The following is a 16,962-nucleotide window of genomic DNA, read 5'->3' on the forward strand; positions in this document are numbered from 1 at the left end:
ATTGGTTTACAGGAAAGGTAAGACGCAGTATCTGTCACACTTTGTCCGGCAAGTGTGTTTAGACGGTACACCATCGCTCCTGTCGCGTGGCGTTTCTTGGCGCGCGTTCAAGTGTGGCATTGCATATGGCAGAGACGTATCCCGCCACGGCCAATCAGAACGCCGCAAAAGTGGGACACACTTCGTCCACGACAGCATGAGCCATTAAAGACTTTCGCCTTAAAGCTTATGGACATGACTCTGTCACATGGAGATAAAGAATTCTATTAGTAAGTACAGATAGTAAGACCCGCCTAAAAGCAATAGAATATTATAATTGTGACCTATAGCTCAAGCAGCGTTATTGTGCAATGAATGGGTACACCGCAGATGATTTTCCATTTTACATTTGGCCTAGCCCTTCTCGTGTGAAGTGTTGCTAATGAGTTCACAAAAATGCGGGATGCTATATTTTGAATGCCATGTGGTAGCCTATATTCCAACTAAAAGCGTGAAACTTTGGGCTAGAAATATCGGAACTGCTGCACTGTGAACTCGTCAGCTGTAAGTGTTCAGCAAACGTAATCCTTGATACCTGCACATATATGCACAAATATCTTTCAAAACGAGACGAAGGACAGCTTCAGGTTATGCTCTGCAAGACACTCCATGAGCGATGGTGTTGAACTCTTGATGCTTACAGGTATGCCACAAGACACCGAAATTACTGGAAAAAGCAAAATCTGCCTCACGAGGAGTTTTCTTTGATATTTGGCCCTGTCAAGAGTCTACTATCTAAGGTAACATATTGCGTGGCGCAGAGATTGATTAGTATTATTTTTATCCGACCTTAACTGTTTGATAATTATTATTATGCTGCAGGCGGCGTCTCATTACGCGAAGATATTAACGACCTCTGCGAGAAGCGAGAGTAATTTAAGCACTGTGAATTCTCAAACAGTCATTTTTTTCAGCCTCTGTGCCTCAGCGATCAGGACAGATATAAACAAATGGGCCGTCTATTCGGGTAAGTGATATCTTGTTACCATTTTATGAGCACGCCGTCAGTTACAATATACTTATCCAAACTGCTTGCTTTTATTGTACTGTAAAATTCTCGCTCTCTAAACGGCAGCTCACTCACTCCACAAACTATATCAATCTAGAGCGAAAGGTCTCGCCTTGGTTGCGCAGTGGTTGCGGCGCTTGACTGCTGTACCCAAGGGTGCAGGATCGAATCGTGGCCGCGGTGGTGGGTTTTCAATGGAGGCGAAAACCAATGAGCTCGTGTGCTGTACGATGTCAGTGAAGTTAAATAACAGAAGGTGGTCGAAATTTCCGGAGCCAAAACTACGTCATCCCTCAGAACCTGGGTCGCTTTGAGACGTTAAACCTCATCAACCAAACCATCTGTCATCGCTGTGTCCCTTAATCGCCTAATTTTAGTGCTTCTTCTGTGCGCTTATACCCGTCGTTTTGCTCGCGACACATACGCAGCCTTAGCTCCTCTTAGGCGCTTTCCAGGAGGTTCTGCCAGCTACTGAGGACTCTGCCGTCAATCGCTCAAGCGTAGCGAAAATTCGGTGTCACATAAAGTCCATAAAAAGCGTACACTTGATTCTGGTTTATCTACATCGCTGTACACATAGTTACCTACGATAATCAATAGTCAACTCCTGCTATTTTCTGGAGTCGAGGTCTGAGTTCCGGAAGAACTGTAGAAAGATGCGTGATGCATCCTTAATGTCCTGAAGTGAACTGTGATGATGGACTCGTGCCTTCTTGAAGAGGGCCAACAAAACACAACTTTCCTCACGCTCGCATGCATACCCAGCCTACTGCTTGCAATTTTCTTTTCGTTCACGTTTGCGGTCGCGTTTATAGCGTGGGTTTCGGACTGTATGCTTATACATGTACGCACATTGTTCCTCCCGTCGCAGACAGACATGTACGCACATTGTTCCTCCCGTCGCAGACACAAGGACACAATTCATGCCTAAATACTGGCAGACCAAACGATATAATGCGTTTAAGATGGAGGTTCATAGCTTGTTCGAAATTCTCCGACAAGATTTCTAATATGCAAACTTTCCAGATGCAACTGCGATCCGACCACTTCTTTATGGCACCATGATATTCTCCGTTCGTGCTCCTCCCCTTTGCTATTCACCGAGAAATTGACCTAGAGGTGTCGGCAGCGTTGCTGCGATAGTGTTGATTGACAGTCGGCAGAGTTCATAGAGCAGTTCGTTTACGACTGGTTTTGTGGAGAAGGAAACATGCCCTCTGCCATAGATGAGTGATTTACTGCTTAATGTTCACAATTGAAAAAAAAAGGTTAGTAGAATTGGTCTGTGCTGCTGAAAAGAATCATGCATTGTTGGCAAACAAGGAATGCAATCACCCATCTTTTAGATTAGCTGTCATCGTTCTGCAAGCGTTTTGCATTGTGACGTGGTCACGTAACTGGTATTTTCGCTGCGTCACACTTGCACATATGATAGTTTTAATTTTAACTTCGTCGTTTCGCCGCTGTGTGCATGTCTAATAGTTATGTGCTGATCAAAGTGGCAACTGTAGTGACACAATGCTGTACTGGGGCGAAAATCGTCATTCTAAATGCACTTTTTCTCTTTCTCAGAGCTGCGCGTTGCTCATCTACTTTTTCTCGTCCTCTAGTTTTCTAAGACGACACCACTGCGCCTGTCTGACATGGCAGGTGGACTCCAGGGCACGACGAACTGCGGGGCGATATGCTAGTGGGGGTATCGTGTTCTGACCTGCCTTAAGAAAGCAGAAATGGCCTGGATCTGTATATCGTTCGTTACTTGACTAGTGTTACGCCAATGCTAGCAGCGTACTGCCCGGCGGGTTCGGTACCCATTTTGAGTGTATAGCGCCTGCCGACGCTATAAAGCGGAGGCGCTGAGATTAGCGTTAGAGGAAAATAAAGATGTACAGCGCGTGCTCGGAACGCAGCCACAGCGCGGGCTGTTCAGAATGAGAAGCCTGCCACGCTGGTCATCTTGCTCTGGTGCTCCATCGCAACAGTGGTGACCCGGACGTGATCGCGCTTTGACCATATTCATCTTGACCTGGTTGGACCCCTTCCCCCCTCTCAGGGCTACAAGTATATTGTGACGATGGTTGACCGATTCACCCGTTGGCCCCAAGCCATGCCGATTCCGGATATTACTGCGCAAACAGTTGCCAGAGCTTTCGTTTCAGCATGGGTTTCCCGCTTCGGCTGCCCCGGCATTGTTACCATGGATCGCGGCTGTCAGTACGAATGTGCCCTCTTCACTTCGCTCACACGGCTACTTGGGCACTAAACACTGCCGCACCACATCATACCATCCCTGTGCCAACGGCATGGTCGAGCGGCTCCATCGCCAGCTCAAGGCTGCCCTCACTGCGCGCCTGGATCGCGAGCAGTGGGTCGACCACCTCCCTATGGTGCTCCTAGGCCTACGTGCCGTCCTGCGTCGTGACCTTGGCTGTTTGGCGGCCGAACTCGTCTTCGGTACATCCCTGTGGCTTCTCGGAGACTTGTTCGTACCTTCGGCTCCCTCGTCCCAGCCCCTACAATACCTTCATCACCTACAAGACTGTCTTCAGCATCTGCGCCCAGTGCCGCCTCGCTTATCTGCCCATCAAGTCTTTGTGCACCCAGATCTTGATTCCTCGACGCATGTGTTTCTCAGGCGAGACGTTGTAAAGGCGCCTCTTACCCTCTCATACGACGGCCCGTACCGCGTCCTCAACAGGACGACAAAGTCAGCGACAATCCTGCTGGATGGTCGTGAAGAGGTCGTCTCTCTAGATCGCCTCAAACCCGCGTACCTCGAGACACATCCCCAGGAGCTCCCCTCAGATGTCCCCGGCTTATCTGCAGACCTGCTTGCCGCCGTGGCACCCCCATCTCTACTCCGACGGCGTGTACCTTTCGCCGTTCCGTCTAGGCGGGGGGCCCCGCCCGCCGACGCTATAAAGCGGAGGCGCTGAGATCAGTGTTAGAGGAAAATAAAGATGTACAGCGCGTGCTCGGAGCGCAGGCACGGCACGGGTTGTTCAGAATGAGAAGCCTGCCACGCTGATCATCTTGCTCTGGTGCTCCATCGCAACAAGTGCATATTAATTCTAGGTAAACACAGGTACTAATCCGAAATATTCCCCAAAATGATGCCACGCCGACTGTGCAGGACTTTTCTTCGCACAGGAGAGCTGACTGTCGGCGTGAGTTCGCCGAATTCACTGCGACTCTGGGTAGAGCTGTTTTTGCAACCAGTGTCAAAGAATTTGACATCGTGGCTCTGAAACAATGATTTCAATACCGAAAGACAGAGGGAGAGAGAGTTGATATATTCTAAATTAGTTGAATAATCGTTTTTGACAATGCCAATGAATTTGACTTTGTGACAAAAGCTTCACACACTCGCCAAATTTCAGGGCCTTTCATGTAATATTTCATTACGTTCACGTGTAAATCATTATTCAGTCGCTCGAAGACGCTACAAAACTCTGTACATAGCTGCTCTTAGGTTTATGAAAATGTTCTGATGGATTGTACGCGCTATAATTACCGAGCATTGGTTCACTCGCAGACAAAAACAAAATTTTAGAGTTATTTGCAAAGAAAGTGGCTTGAATAAAACTGTTACCGAAGAGAAGGGTTTCTTCGTGTTCTCGCGACTATGAAATTCATTATCTCCGAAGTAATCACGTCCAAATAAGAAGGAAAGCGAGATAGTTGAATCAGTATGAAATTAAGGGCTATTTTACCCCGCTTTTAAGAAACAACGGGTTTGCGCGAAAGCCACCAGCTGTAATTAAAAAAAAAAAAAGCTATTTTAATCACCTAGCTTGGATGCATATTTATGTAACGCTGCCGTGTAATATTTGCAGTCGGACTCAAATCATAGGCTAATTCTGCTTTCTCAAACGTTTTGCTGGTCTCTGATGCAACATTTACTGATTGTCGCTTTTACGCATGCGTAGAAGCCTTCAAGTGTAGCAGCAAAATAAGAAGCGCTTCACGTCCCGAAGCGGCATCGGCTATGAGAGGTGCCATGTGGCGGGCTTCGCTAACCTTCGCCACCTCTGGTTGTTCAACGTGTATTGAAATCACCCAGCACAGACGTTCCTTGCATTTCATCTCTATCGTAACGAGACAGGGATCGTTCGCACGTCCCAGAAGTCAGCAGTCGAGCGCCCTGAACATTGAGACATCGCGATGTTTGTTTTATAGCGAGTAAAGCATATCATCTTACTTATATCTTTAAAAGCTGAATACTAATGCAAGCAGCATGTATGCGAACTACTTGATTGTGCGTACAGTGGGCCAGAATACCCTATCCAAACTGCATTTTTCTCGACAGCAGACTTCACCACAACCACCAGCAAAACCATCATGTAGAAAAGATGGCACATGTTCCCACTTCAGTTCAGTCAATCACACAAAGCTATACAAGCTTTTGTGTAAAATAAGGATACTGCACTCATTCCTTAAGGCAGGATTGAGGCGTCCGGTTATAAGATCTGGCGTTTCCTAGTTCAATAACAAAAGAAAACTGCATTAATGTCTTTTTCATGCTATGCAGACTGATTACTTTCAAACACGACGAAGTATTTTCGGCACAAGCCAGAAGTCATACAGCTGTAATACATGTGCTCTGAAAGAGCTTAAGCGTAATGAACACGTTTTTTTTTTTTTTTTTTACATATTTCATCAGCATCTATGAACGAGGGGAACCTGTCCTGGTAGTAGCCGACCCTGATTTTATAAAACAGGTCCTTGTGAAGGATTTTCAGCTTTTGCCCAACAGATTGGTAAGTGAAGCTTAACGATTTATGCCTGCCTTCCTGATAAATCTCAAAAATATCGCACGTTAATGCACTGCGGAAAACATACCGCTGCAAATATCAGGGTTCTGAATTCATTACTCGCTTAATAGACTATTTTCATATTTATCGAGGTACAGAATAATTACCTTTTGCTATATGCGTTTTGAAAGAAAGACTCGCTAAAGGACATTATAAGGACAACTATTTGAACAATATATTTGTGTCCACTCCTTGGAGCAATGTAAAATGGAATAGAATACGAAGAAACTCTGCTGAAAACATCTGTATAGGTACAGTCCTTGCAATAGGGCGGGATATTTTTCTTCCTATTGCGTTAAATTTGAGAGCAGGTTGTTTGGCGTTCTTCGTTCGTTTTGAAACCCTTATCATCTCAATACCTGGCACAAGCGTAAGCTTTCAGCTTTCGTTGTGGGCCTTTAACCTTGACAGCTTTGTACTGTTTGATTTTCACTGCAGCATCGCCGCAGCTCCCATCCTATTTTCGACAACATGATGCTAATAGCAAACGTGGAGCGGTGGCGGTCAATTCGTGCAGTGGCAAGCCCGGCTTTCTCAGCTTGTAAGCTACGCAAGGTACGCAGCTATTGTAACATAGCTCTTTCTACGCTGGCTTCAAAGCAGAGAGTGCCCTTTTGGTCTCTCCGTAGTGAACAGTACTTCGCGGTTTCAAAGGGACACTGCAAATGTACAGGGTTCATCCAGACTCGATAGCTAACTCAAACCCAACTGGCAGCACTTTCTGTCCGCCTTGACAGCGCGATTATTTTTAAAGCTAAAGCTTCATTACGACAAGTATTACCCAAGGTCAAACTCTCCGATCACTTGACCTTGAAAAAGGGTAATGTGGCATCGATCAAATTAAGTGTATGTGTGCAATACTCTATAGCGTCTTCCCAAAAGTATGCATCACATTGCTTTCCCCAAAACGTTACCAATGAAAAAAAGTGAAAACCAAAATATCGCTGTTTGAAAACTCTATGTTACAGAGGTTATCGCGGCTACGTACTCTCAAGGCGATCGAAGCTTAAGCGCCTGTCACCCGTTCATGCTTGTAATTTATTAACGATGCGGCACTATTGGCGCGCACACTCCTAGACATCATTAGAATGTGTTTGTGTGTGTGTGAAGGGGGAGGGGCAGCTAATCCGGTCTCAAAAAAGATGTCCTCGACTTGTGTGACAAGCTCAGCTGGAACTGAGCTACCTGTAGTGACAGATGAAGGTTGGGGGGGAGGGGGGGGGGGGGTCGTTTGGTGCCTAGCTTTCGCCGGTTCAATCCAGAGAAAGGATCGGAGTGAGAATCAACCAACAAAACGAACTTTGCGCAAAAAGACACGATAAAGAGAAATTCATACTAACACTTAAAATACACAGACAAGAAGTTCACAAAGAGCAATGCAGAACATCAACTCAAGAGCCTTTAATAAACACGGAGGCTTTTGCAATACTGAACAATACACGAGAGAGTCACAGCAAATAAACACCAAATTGTTCACCGGGCACTGTCAAAGATCGACATCTGAAGAATCACGATGTGGCGGCCCCGTAGACGAGCGCCGCTCCCTCGCAGACCAGTGTGCTGGCCGAACAGCGGGTTGCCCGCGGGAGCCCAGCAGTAGCACTGAAGCACTCGCCGCAACGCTGGCTAGCTTGCGGAAGCGACGCGACAACAATAAATAGGACGCGCCGCGTATGCTTATGACAACGCGCCAAGGCAGGCGCACATACACGTAATTTCCACTGTTCAGCGTCCTCTCCTTTCCCCGTCGAGATGCACGCTGTCAATGCTCAGCTTTGGACCTTCTGGAGACATCCAGTTGCTTCTCCGGACGGGGGAGCCATTGCCGCCAAGTGATGAGGAGGGGGTGACGCCGTGCATGCAAGGCTATACGCGCTCCTCGCACGGAGAATTGTAGACATTTCTCCAATCTTCTGGGACCTTCTGGGACCAAAAACCGCACGGAATGTCGACGCCGTGCGGATTTCAGAAGTACAGAAGGTTGGAATAGACATCGCGGGTGTACCTGTCGCGGCAATTCTTGACACCGGTAGCGAGACCACGGTGATTAGAGAAGATAAAGTGCCAGTCAAAGAACGCCAACCATCTGGCAGAATCAAACTGGTCTCTGCTTTTGGCGAGAAAATCGACGCTGGACTAGTTACTAAAATGTGCGCCGACTTCGTGACAGCGTCCCCTTAATTCAAACCGCAAACCAAGAATAATCATACCTAACATAGTTTTCGCTCTTTTCATTAGGTTGAAGCCAGGCTTTAATCCCCACTTTTTTATTGGATAAAGAATATCTGGCCTGTAGTTATTCTTTCTCTGGAATATAATATATTCATGTGACCCAGTATAGGAAAGGTGACTGGTTACCGTCGTCACCAACGTTTAACGCGATAGTGAAAAAACCAGCGTGCTCCAAGAAATGCGGCGTCGGCGTTGTCGGGGCTATGAGCGAAAAATCACGAACATGCATATCTCGGTCTGCTGAATGACATGACCGGAAACTGACAGGTAGGCGAGTTCTGTGACGACACATAACCAACATGATAGTGCCAAGTTTTCAGAAGCCGCAAAATTGTGCAAGTTTGAGAAGGGGGGCGGGGGGGGGGGGGGGGGGGTGAGACTAAAAACTAACATTTTGAGACAATTGCATCCCGAGTCAGACGTGGTACTCCTGAGCTACGCAGGCACGTACTTAAGAAGGTGACCTTAGGTAGAGTTACGCAGGTGGGCGAGAGGAGGTGCTACCACAGAATGGAAACTGCACCCATCGCCGACATTTAAGAGAATATCGCGATTTCTACTCACCCCATAAAGAAAGGCAATAAGGTAATAATTGACACTTGATAAGGAGAGGAGCTTAATTTAAAAAAATTTAACATAAATCCTATCTTTCCCTGAGCAACAGGTTTGTATTGTTTAATTTCAACAGCTGCTTGCTCGATGGACAACGACAAAGTTCAGGGAAGCGCTTGAAATACGTTTGTGGGGAAATAATGGCGTGAGCGCCTTTGGAAAAAATTCCCCTTGATTTGAATACTTGCTCAATTCATTCCAGATTAATGCTTTGATTCAGGACTGTGCACGGATCACATCTGAGCATCTCGAAACAGCAGCTGAAAGAAATGATGAGATCGATGCCAAGCGGTAAGTGAACCCTCAGATACCGCATAAGCAAAAACGTAATTTTGCACCGTAATATACGAGCACGTTTAATGGCATATGCTGACGCTGAGTTTGATAAAACCGCAAGAAATGATTTACAGATAGAGGAAGTGCTCATTCGAGAGGTCAAAACTGTTTTTATGTGTATCTTATCAGTTTAGTCTGCTGCTCTGAAATGTAAATGCAGTCAGCTATCGCACTACTTGCGTTCTTGCTATCTGGATTGAAGGTGGGGTGATTTACTCACCGAGGTGCTTAAAACTGCCTTTACATGCACAGTTGATTTGATGCACCATCAAAAATGACCGTAGCTCCTAGAATATGCTCTGCAACTCTGTAGTACTTCTGTTATTCTGTTTTGCAAGACTGATAACATTCATCTATAATCATTTATGATATTTGCGCCTCGAACTATTCCGCCCAAACTGTTAAAAAAAAATGAAGTGTTTCTCTACCATGAGACGTTTTAACCCAATTTTAAACACAGTGAAATGAAGATAAATTAGCTTGTTAGATTAGGTCAGCATAACTGCCTTAGTTTTCTACACGCTAAGTAATGCTGATAACAAACCGTTTCTTTTAACTATACTCTGACATCGGCCGCTAACCTAGCTGCCAATTCTTTCGTTTCATGGCGCCTTTTTTTATTCATCGTTTTCTTTTTTATAATTACAGCAACGGAGATTCTAGTACTGTGAACGTCTGGTCGTTCAGGACACGGAAGCTTTGAATTGTTCCCGCATTTAAGTAGTACTCTTGCAGGTTCTATGGCCACTACTCTCTCGACGTAATAATGAGGTGTGCGTTCGGGACCAAAGTCGACTCGCACACGGATGCTACGAACGAGTTTGTCACACAAGCTAACAAGGCTTTCTCAGCAGAAATGTCATGGAAGGTGCTTTTCGGAGGTACATTCTGTTTTTTTGGGCTCTATGCGTTCAGCGCGTAAATTCAATTGCGATAGAACGAATCCAGAGGTATCAGTGCTGATAACAGACTGATGATGACCTATCTACCGCCAGAGGAATTGCACTGCTACAGCCTAAGATCGAATGAAGGAAAATTCAATAAACTGATCCATTTGTACACAACTCAGACAACAGCGCAAAAGCAACAGAGAATTATAGACAGCTAAGCGTTTGCTACTAGGAAATCATCAGCTCAGATTTAGATTATTAAGGCTAAAGCCTATTATGGCTCACGACTCTCCGGCGTGTCCGCGCGTGCGTCCGCGACAGCTGTCAATCGTCTTCAGAAAGATTAGGATGGTTTCAACACTGATAGTTAATCAATCAATAATTTAATAGCAGGTTTATACGCATCAGTTAACAATAATTAGTTAAGTAATCAAATATAAATAGTTAACTATTTAGTCGGTCAATGATAATTAGTTAGTTAGTCATTTTTGAGACATCTTCAACGCACGCATTGTACATTCGCAGTGTCCTTGTGCACAAACCTCAACCGACACGTAAGAACCACCGCTACTGCGCAGGCGCAATGACGTCCCAATTCCGCAATAGGATCTCGCCTCTGCACACTTCAGATCGCCAAAGTGACCCGCGAATGTTTTACGGCAGTGAATGACTGAATTAAAAACAACTGTTTTCATTCAATCCAAATTTAAATCCGGAGCTAGACAAAGTTTTCCTGGCAAAATGGTGTCTGTCGTTGCCACCTCAACCATGTCGATGAGCTTGCACTGACCTTCCGGATCATGCTTCCCACTGCTCGGACGATGTGTGCGGGTTTATAGCTGGTGCGGTTTACCACTACAGGCACAACAGATACAAAGCTGCTTCGGCCGAGGGTGTAAGCGGGTACCGTCTATAAGGAAGCTTCTGGACTGAAGTTTTCCTTTTGAAAAACAGATATAATGCTGACATCTCAGAAAACTGCTATCAAATTTAAAGGAATATGTAGCACTTCATACAAAGATTACTGGAATGAATGTTGCGCAGGTGTGGACAAAGCTTGTTTAAGTAATTATAACGTTCCCCCAATGTTCTTGGAGGGAAAACTATATTTCAAGCACTGAGGAGGTTCACCCTGGGAAAGCGATACTAAAGATTATACCTGTACATCTCGAAGAATTTCAAACAATATATTGTAGACAAGTAGCGGCAATTTTGAGAATGAACTTCGCATTACGCTTTAGGTGGAAAGCGATGAAATCCCAATTTTTAAGTATGATTAATATTGCAAAAATAAGTACTTTGTTTTTTCCTGCGATAGAAAAAAAAAGTAAAGCATAGCAATTCTTATTTCGCAAGACCACAGAAGAATGCCGTGTATCTGATGATCCTAAAGAATAACAAGGTATCACGCATGAATATATTCTCACGGACGAGACGAAGCACAGTCGCAGATGTAGAGGGTACAGTAGAGCAGCCGAGGTTTAATTGCCAAGCCCAGCGCTAGCTCAAGCACATCTCTTGCAATCGCGACCGCCTTATAGTAGTCGAGGCTCAAAGCGCAGGTAGCTTGTGTCAAATGCGTGGCATTAGTCCTCTGCCAACGATGAGCATTGTCTAGAAGCCATAGTACATACAAAGCAGATGGAAGCAAAAATAAAGAAAGTGTTAGAAAAGTAAAGGAGGGCGCTGCGGCATTGTGCGCATATATAGAAAAGCACGAAAAACATATAGAGACATTAAAGGTAGGAAACGAAAGCAGTTCAAAGTCAGCATCCCTGCTACAATTACGGCTTAAGTCGCATCACATCACATTGTAAGTGCGCGGTCGCCGACGACCGATGGCCCAGTTTCATCAAGAAAAACTTCATAATCCACGTTGATAACACGGCGAAGCACTTCATAAGATCCGAAATAGCGGTGTAGCAGTTTTTCCGGTAATTCTTTTTGGTGCACAGGGTTCCAAACTCACATAAGGTCACCTGGGTTGCAGATCACTTTCCTGTGGCTAAGGTTGTAGCGCCTAGAACCCATGCCTTGTAGCTTTCTGATTTCCAAGCGGGTGAGCTGGCGAGCTTGCTTGGCTTCTTCGACGAAGAAGCCCGCACGTCTGGTGTCAAGTCATGATTGGCGCACAGGGGCACTGCGTCCAGCATACTCCACACTTCTCTTCAGTAGACTTTTTATTCACACCTGCAGCGAAAATGTAAGCTAGAGTAGGTAGAAACATAATGAGTCGCTTCATTTTCATACTTGTATAGTAGCGGCAATCTAAGCGCAGGGGGTGAAGTGTTTTTCCCACGTCTTTTCTTTTGTTCTGTTAAGCTTCACTCAATTCTGATTTCAAAAATCAACTTAGGCAGACTCGTACTCTTTGATCGCCTGAAAAAATATAGTGAAAAAATTTATCGGTTTGGCCCGTTCCTATCATAGCATCTTGCATGTTATCAATGTATCGAACTGAGGGTGTGCAATCTTTTTTCAGTACTCTTTCCTGGGCTCGCAAAAGCGCTTCGGCTTAGGTTAGCGAGGGGCACTGACCCATACGAATACTTCGGGAGTGTTTCTAAACGAATCATCAACCAGAGGCGCCAGAAAGGTCAGGTATGACATCCGCTCTTTTCGTATTCGATTTCTGCATTCATGCAAACTCTTATTTTGATTACTTTATTAGTTTGTAGTTAAACGTCATATGAAAGGCAACGCATTGTTAAATAACGACCGCAATGCCCATTGTTGCCTCTTATTTAGGTGCTAAAACCAAGAGATGGCATTCATGGGCGCATGAGATAATATATGGCCCTTTATTTTATTTTTTTCAGCGCCAGGAAGATTTCCTCCAGCTCATGATGGACGCCCAGGACGGCAATCTCTCTGCGAGCGCTGAGATTTCAACCGAATCGGAAAGCAAGCTGTTCGATGTCGGCTCGGAGGCAAAGCTAGAGACTTCTACTTCCACAAAACGTACACAAGGTTTTTATTTCGGCGAATTCATAAAATTCACTTTTGTCCAAATGAAGAGGCATTTCCTGTAGATAGGCCCCGGTGTCACGAATGCAGTCGATCAGCCATAAATTGGCAGATTTTTTCAATACTCTAATGGTCATGAAACTCCCGGCTACGTTTGGTTCGGGGACAAAAACGGCTACTTGAGGCGCCTCCACTGATCGGGAGGCCGTGAACGGTAGGCTGGCGGCATTTGTACGGTTGAAGCTGAAATTCTTGCTTTCGCGTCCGTGCTAATAATTCATAATTCTTTAACTACGCCAAATTGAAGATGAGATCGTTTATAACTTGCACATTGGAAACCAAAGCTCGTTTGGTGTTAAAATGAAGAAGACACCGCCGCCAGAACCGCATCTGGCCCTTACCGATGATCTTCTGGCTTGCGCGAAATTTGTTTGAGAGTTGGACGCTGAATCATTGCCGAACGGCAATGTTTTCAGAAGCGATCTCCATTGCAATGTGGCACTCTCAGTACCAGTTGCGCGTACAGAAATCATCGAAATTCGTCGGCTACCGAACACCAGCCGAAAACCGGAGAGAGAAACCTCAGCGCTAAAATCAATTACGGGCACTTCCGGCAGGAATTCCTCCTTTCCACTTAGCGGGGCCACGGCCGTTGAAGAGGTTGTGAATGCGCATTATAGGTGCGCATGGATCACGCCCCTCGAGCCATCAGCGCGGTTGCCAGCCCTACTACTTGCAGCGAACTGGCTAAACGGAAGCTTTGAGACCTTCCTCTCTGAATACAAAGACTTCACAGCATACTGGGCAGAGTGCATCGCCAAATAATTAAGACCGTGTACCTCCCCTGTCGATTTGGAAGGAATTATTTTGCTTTCAGTTTTAATAGTTGTACGCATCACGCCCTGTACAACAAACACGTGCTAATGTTTCGCGCTGTTCGCTACTTACTCGTGTATACAAGGTCTGACGGAACGAGAGGCGCTGGCGCAGTGCGTCCTGTTCTTCATTGCTGGCCTAGAGACCACTTCATCGACGCTGGCATTCGCTGCTTACCTGCTCGCCCTTCACCCAGAAGCGCAGGAGAAGCTCCGAAAGGAAGTGGACGACTGTTTGGCCACACATGCAAGTGCCCTCTTCTGTCTATGCGTGACTAAAGGCTGATGAAGGAGTGAGCTTGTTTTGCTTCTGTGACGCTAGATAGGCTACTGAGGTCTGGTTTAAGTGGACGGAGTTACAGTTTGCTTAAAATGACTTTAATTTCTAATTTCTTTACTTTTATCTTGAACCATAAACTACACATCCAGGCCAGGTTTCAAAGACAACCCTGCCTGACTGCGCGTATTTTTTTATTCGGTTTGTTTTTAAGCAGGATACTTACTATCCCGGCTACAATTAAGTCGTGAGCTTTCCTTGTGTCGGCGAATGCCCTTGATATCTTCGCGGAGCCTCACCTCGTCATCGTAAGATAAATACATTTTCTTAACGAGGCTGGCGTCTTTACCACTTAACCGGCGCGGTAGGTGCTTACGTGCGCTCGTTAAACCGGGTGTAAGTCGGGTTAAATGTATGCAATTTTTTTTGTAAAATTCACCTGGGTATTATCTTAGCAGCATTGCACTCAAGACGAGCAGAATTAGGAATGTTCGATAAGCGCTTTGTGCTTCATTTGGCTCAACCTAGAGCCTCAGGAAAAAGGCATCTTGAGGGATAATTTTGTACCGGTAGAGGTTTACGCCTGCCAGAACAGAGGTTCATTTCTTATTTGAGATATGCGCGCCGGCACTCGGGATGTAATAGTCCGGTTCAATATTCAATATCGTCACGATCATAAAAAAATTTATTATTCACAGATGAGTGCGGGGCTCGCAAGCCCATGGGCACCCGCACTGCACCACTATGCTCAAAATTCCTGTTCCGAAGAATCATTACTTATAAACATTAAAAACGAAAGATAGGTGTGTTGTAGAAATGTAGCTATACCTATACGTGTCAACGCAATAGCGTTTAAGGCCCCGTTCACCAGAACATTTGACGTCGGCTTTCTCAGCCTCAACATTGACGTTGCAAGCGAAAAACTACGACCATCACTTTGGCAGGTGGTAGCTGGTAGCTGACATAGCCGTCCACTGACTGAGTGTAGGTTTGCTAATGTTACGTTTCGCAGGAGCTCCCGACTCGGGTCGCTCCTTTCATATGGGAGGAGGATATCAAAGTCAGCCTGCCATAATCCTTGTATTGTAAACCAGACGCATCACCTTACACGTTCATACAACCTGGTTAAAGCGGGGCTCTATATGTCGGACGGTAGCCTACACCTTCAAAGGCATAGCTTAAGTCCCCCATACTTTTTTAGGTCGCAGTCCTCTTTAGGTTTTCATCTAATAGTGCCTTTTTGGAGGTTCGACAACGACCCTTGATTACATTAGTGCCAAATCATACAAAAATAAAAAATTAATAAGCGACTTTCTTGATTCGCTATAGTCATGCTGTGTCATTGACTTTTTTGTTGGCGTCAAGATCTGAAATTGAAACAGTAATAACTGTCAGAAGTGTATCCCCAACGGGTACACCGGTCATTGTTTGCAGCAGCATTTAAAAGGAAAATTTAGTTAATTCCGGGGTAGGCGAGGGTGATTTCTTTTTCAATGTGTTATTTCGCTTTATTTCCGAAGGGTGCAGAGCCAAGCTTGGACGTCATATCTAGGTTGAAATACATGAATTGCGTGGTATCAGAAACGCTTCGGTTGTATCCCCCAGCGACTAGGTAAGTGGGAAAATCTCCAATTTTTTATTATAAAGCATGAATACATATCCACAGTATCCTCAGTCCTACATTGGAAAGTTCAGTGAGGAATATAATTTTTGTACGCCATGCAATTATAGGGAACCTTCGAAAGTGCAGAAGATTTGCGCTAAAGGAATAGTTATCGAGATGAATCTCAACACAGACAGAAGCTAGGGCACAGAAAAGTCTGTGAGACTTTCTCAGATACTTTAATCTCGAGGTAAACGTCGCTTCTTGTCTTGGGCATGGAACTTATATCCACCCCATTTTTCTTTTGAACCGTTACCAAGCCAGCGTAGTGGAGAATAGAGAACATGTAGGCGTTATAGGATTCCAACACTTGTCCAAATTTCACTGTCACCTGGTAATAATTATATTTATTAACGATGCACCACTATTGGTGCGCACACTCCCAGACACCCTTAGAGTGTGTGGGGGTAGCTGCTCCGGTCTCAAATGAGATTCCCTCGACTTGCGTCGCAAGCTCAATCGGAATTCAGCTACCTGCAGTGACAGAAACGGGTGGCCGTTTGTGCCCAGCTTTCGCTGGTTCAAGACAGAGTAAATATTAAAATCAGCATTAACACACAAAACAAACTTTATAAAGCAAGAGACCACACAGAGTAATTCACACTAACACTTAAAATACACAGACATGAGGTTCACAGAAAGGCAATGCTAAGCATGCAACTAAAAAGGCTTGCAATAAAACAGGCCTTCGCAACACAGAATGCACGAGAGAGTCAGAACAAATAAACATCAAATTATTCACCGGGCACTGTCTCAGACCGATGTCTGAAAATTCACGATGTGACCATCCTAAGGGCTGGCGCCGCTACTGCCGCTATACCTCGCATATCAATGGCCTTGCCGAACAGCGGGTAGACCCCAGGAACCGAACAGTCGCACTTGACGAATCACTGCAACACTCGATAGCTTCACGAAGCGATGCAAACGCGACCTCAATTTATAGGGATCTCCGCGTGTCTGTTACAGCGCGCCAAGACAGGCGCGTACATACGCCTAACTTTTGCAGTAATAATGACCTCTCTCCCTCCCTTCGAGACGCCGGTCGTCACTGGTGAGGTGTGGCGTATACGTCTGGAATGTACTAAGGTCTTCCCCGCCGGATGAATCAAACGCGGCGCGCTGACTTGCGCTGACAACTAAATGAGCAGTCCTTTGCCCAAGTGTTCGTAGCAGGGTCTTGCGCTGCATATCTAGGTAGACACTAGCAGGGCTTTTGCCTCACTGACAAATCTGACACCCTTGTTAGCT

At 45.5% G+C, this 16,962-nt stretch overlaps 1 protein-coding gene across 1 annotated transcript in view; it reads left to right on the forward strand.

Annotated features, from left to right (window-relative positions):
- LOC146186007 (cytochrome P450 3A24-like) overlaps positions 1 to 16,962 on the forward strand; it is a 30,120-nt gene that overhangs the window by 7,330 nt on the left and 5,828 nt on the right. The window contains exons 2-11 of the mRNA XM_084605610.1: positions 683 to 779; positions 954 to 1,006; positions 5,712 to 5,808; positions 6,301 to 6,417; positions 8,909 to 8,997; positions 9,778 to 9,923; positions 12,415 to 12,533; positions 12,752 to 12,893; positions 13,861 to 14,021; positions 15,572 to 15,663. Of these exons, the coding sequence (XP_084461736.1) occupies positions 683 to 779; positions 954 to 1,006; positions 5,712 to 5,808; positions 6,301 to 6,417; positions 8,909 to 8,997; positions 9,778 to 9,923; positions 12,415 to 12,533; positions 12,752 to 12,893; positions 13,861 to 14,021; positions 15,572 to 15,663 (1,113 nt within the window). The remainder of the gene's footprint in view (positions 1 to 682; positions 780 to 953; positions 1,007 to 5,711; positions 5,809 to 6,300; positions 6,418 to 8,908; positions 8,998 to 9,777; positions 9,924 to 12,414; positions 12,534 to 12,751; positions 12,894 to 13,860; positions 14,022 to 15,571; positions 15,664 to 16,962) is intronic.

Source organism: Amblyomma maculatum, chromosome 6 (genome assembly GCF_055883805.1).
Source record: "Amblyomma maculatum isolate TAMU_Amacu chromosome 6, ASM5588380v1, whole genome shotgun sequence".
Classification (NCBI taxonomy): domain Eukaryota; kingdom Metazoa; phylum Arthropoda; class Arachnida; order Ixodida; family Ixodidae; genus Amblyomma; species Amblyomma maculatum.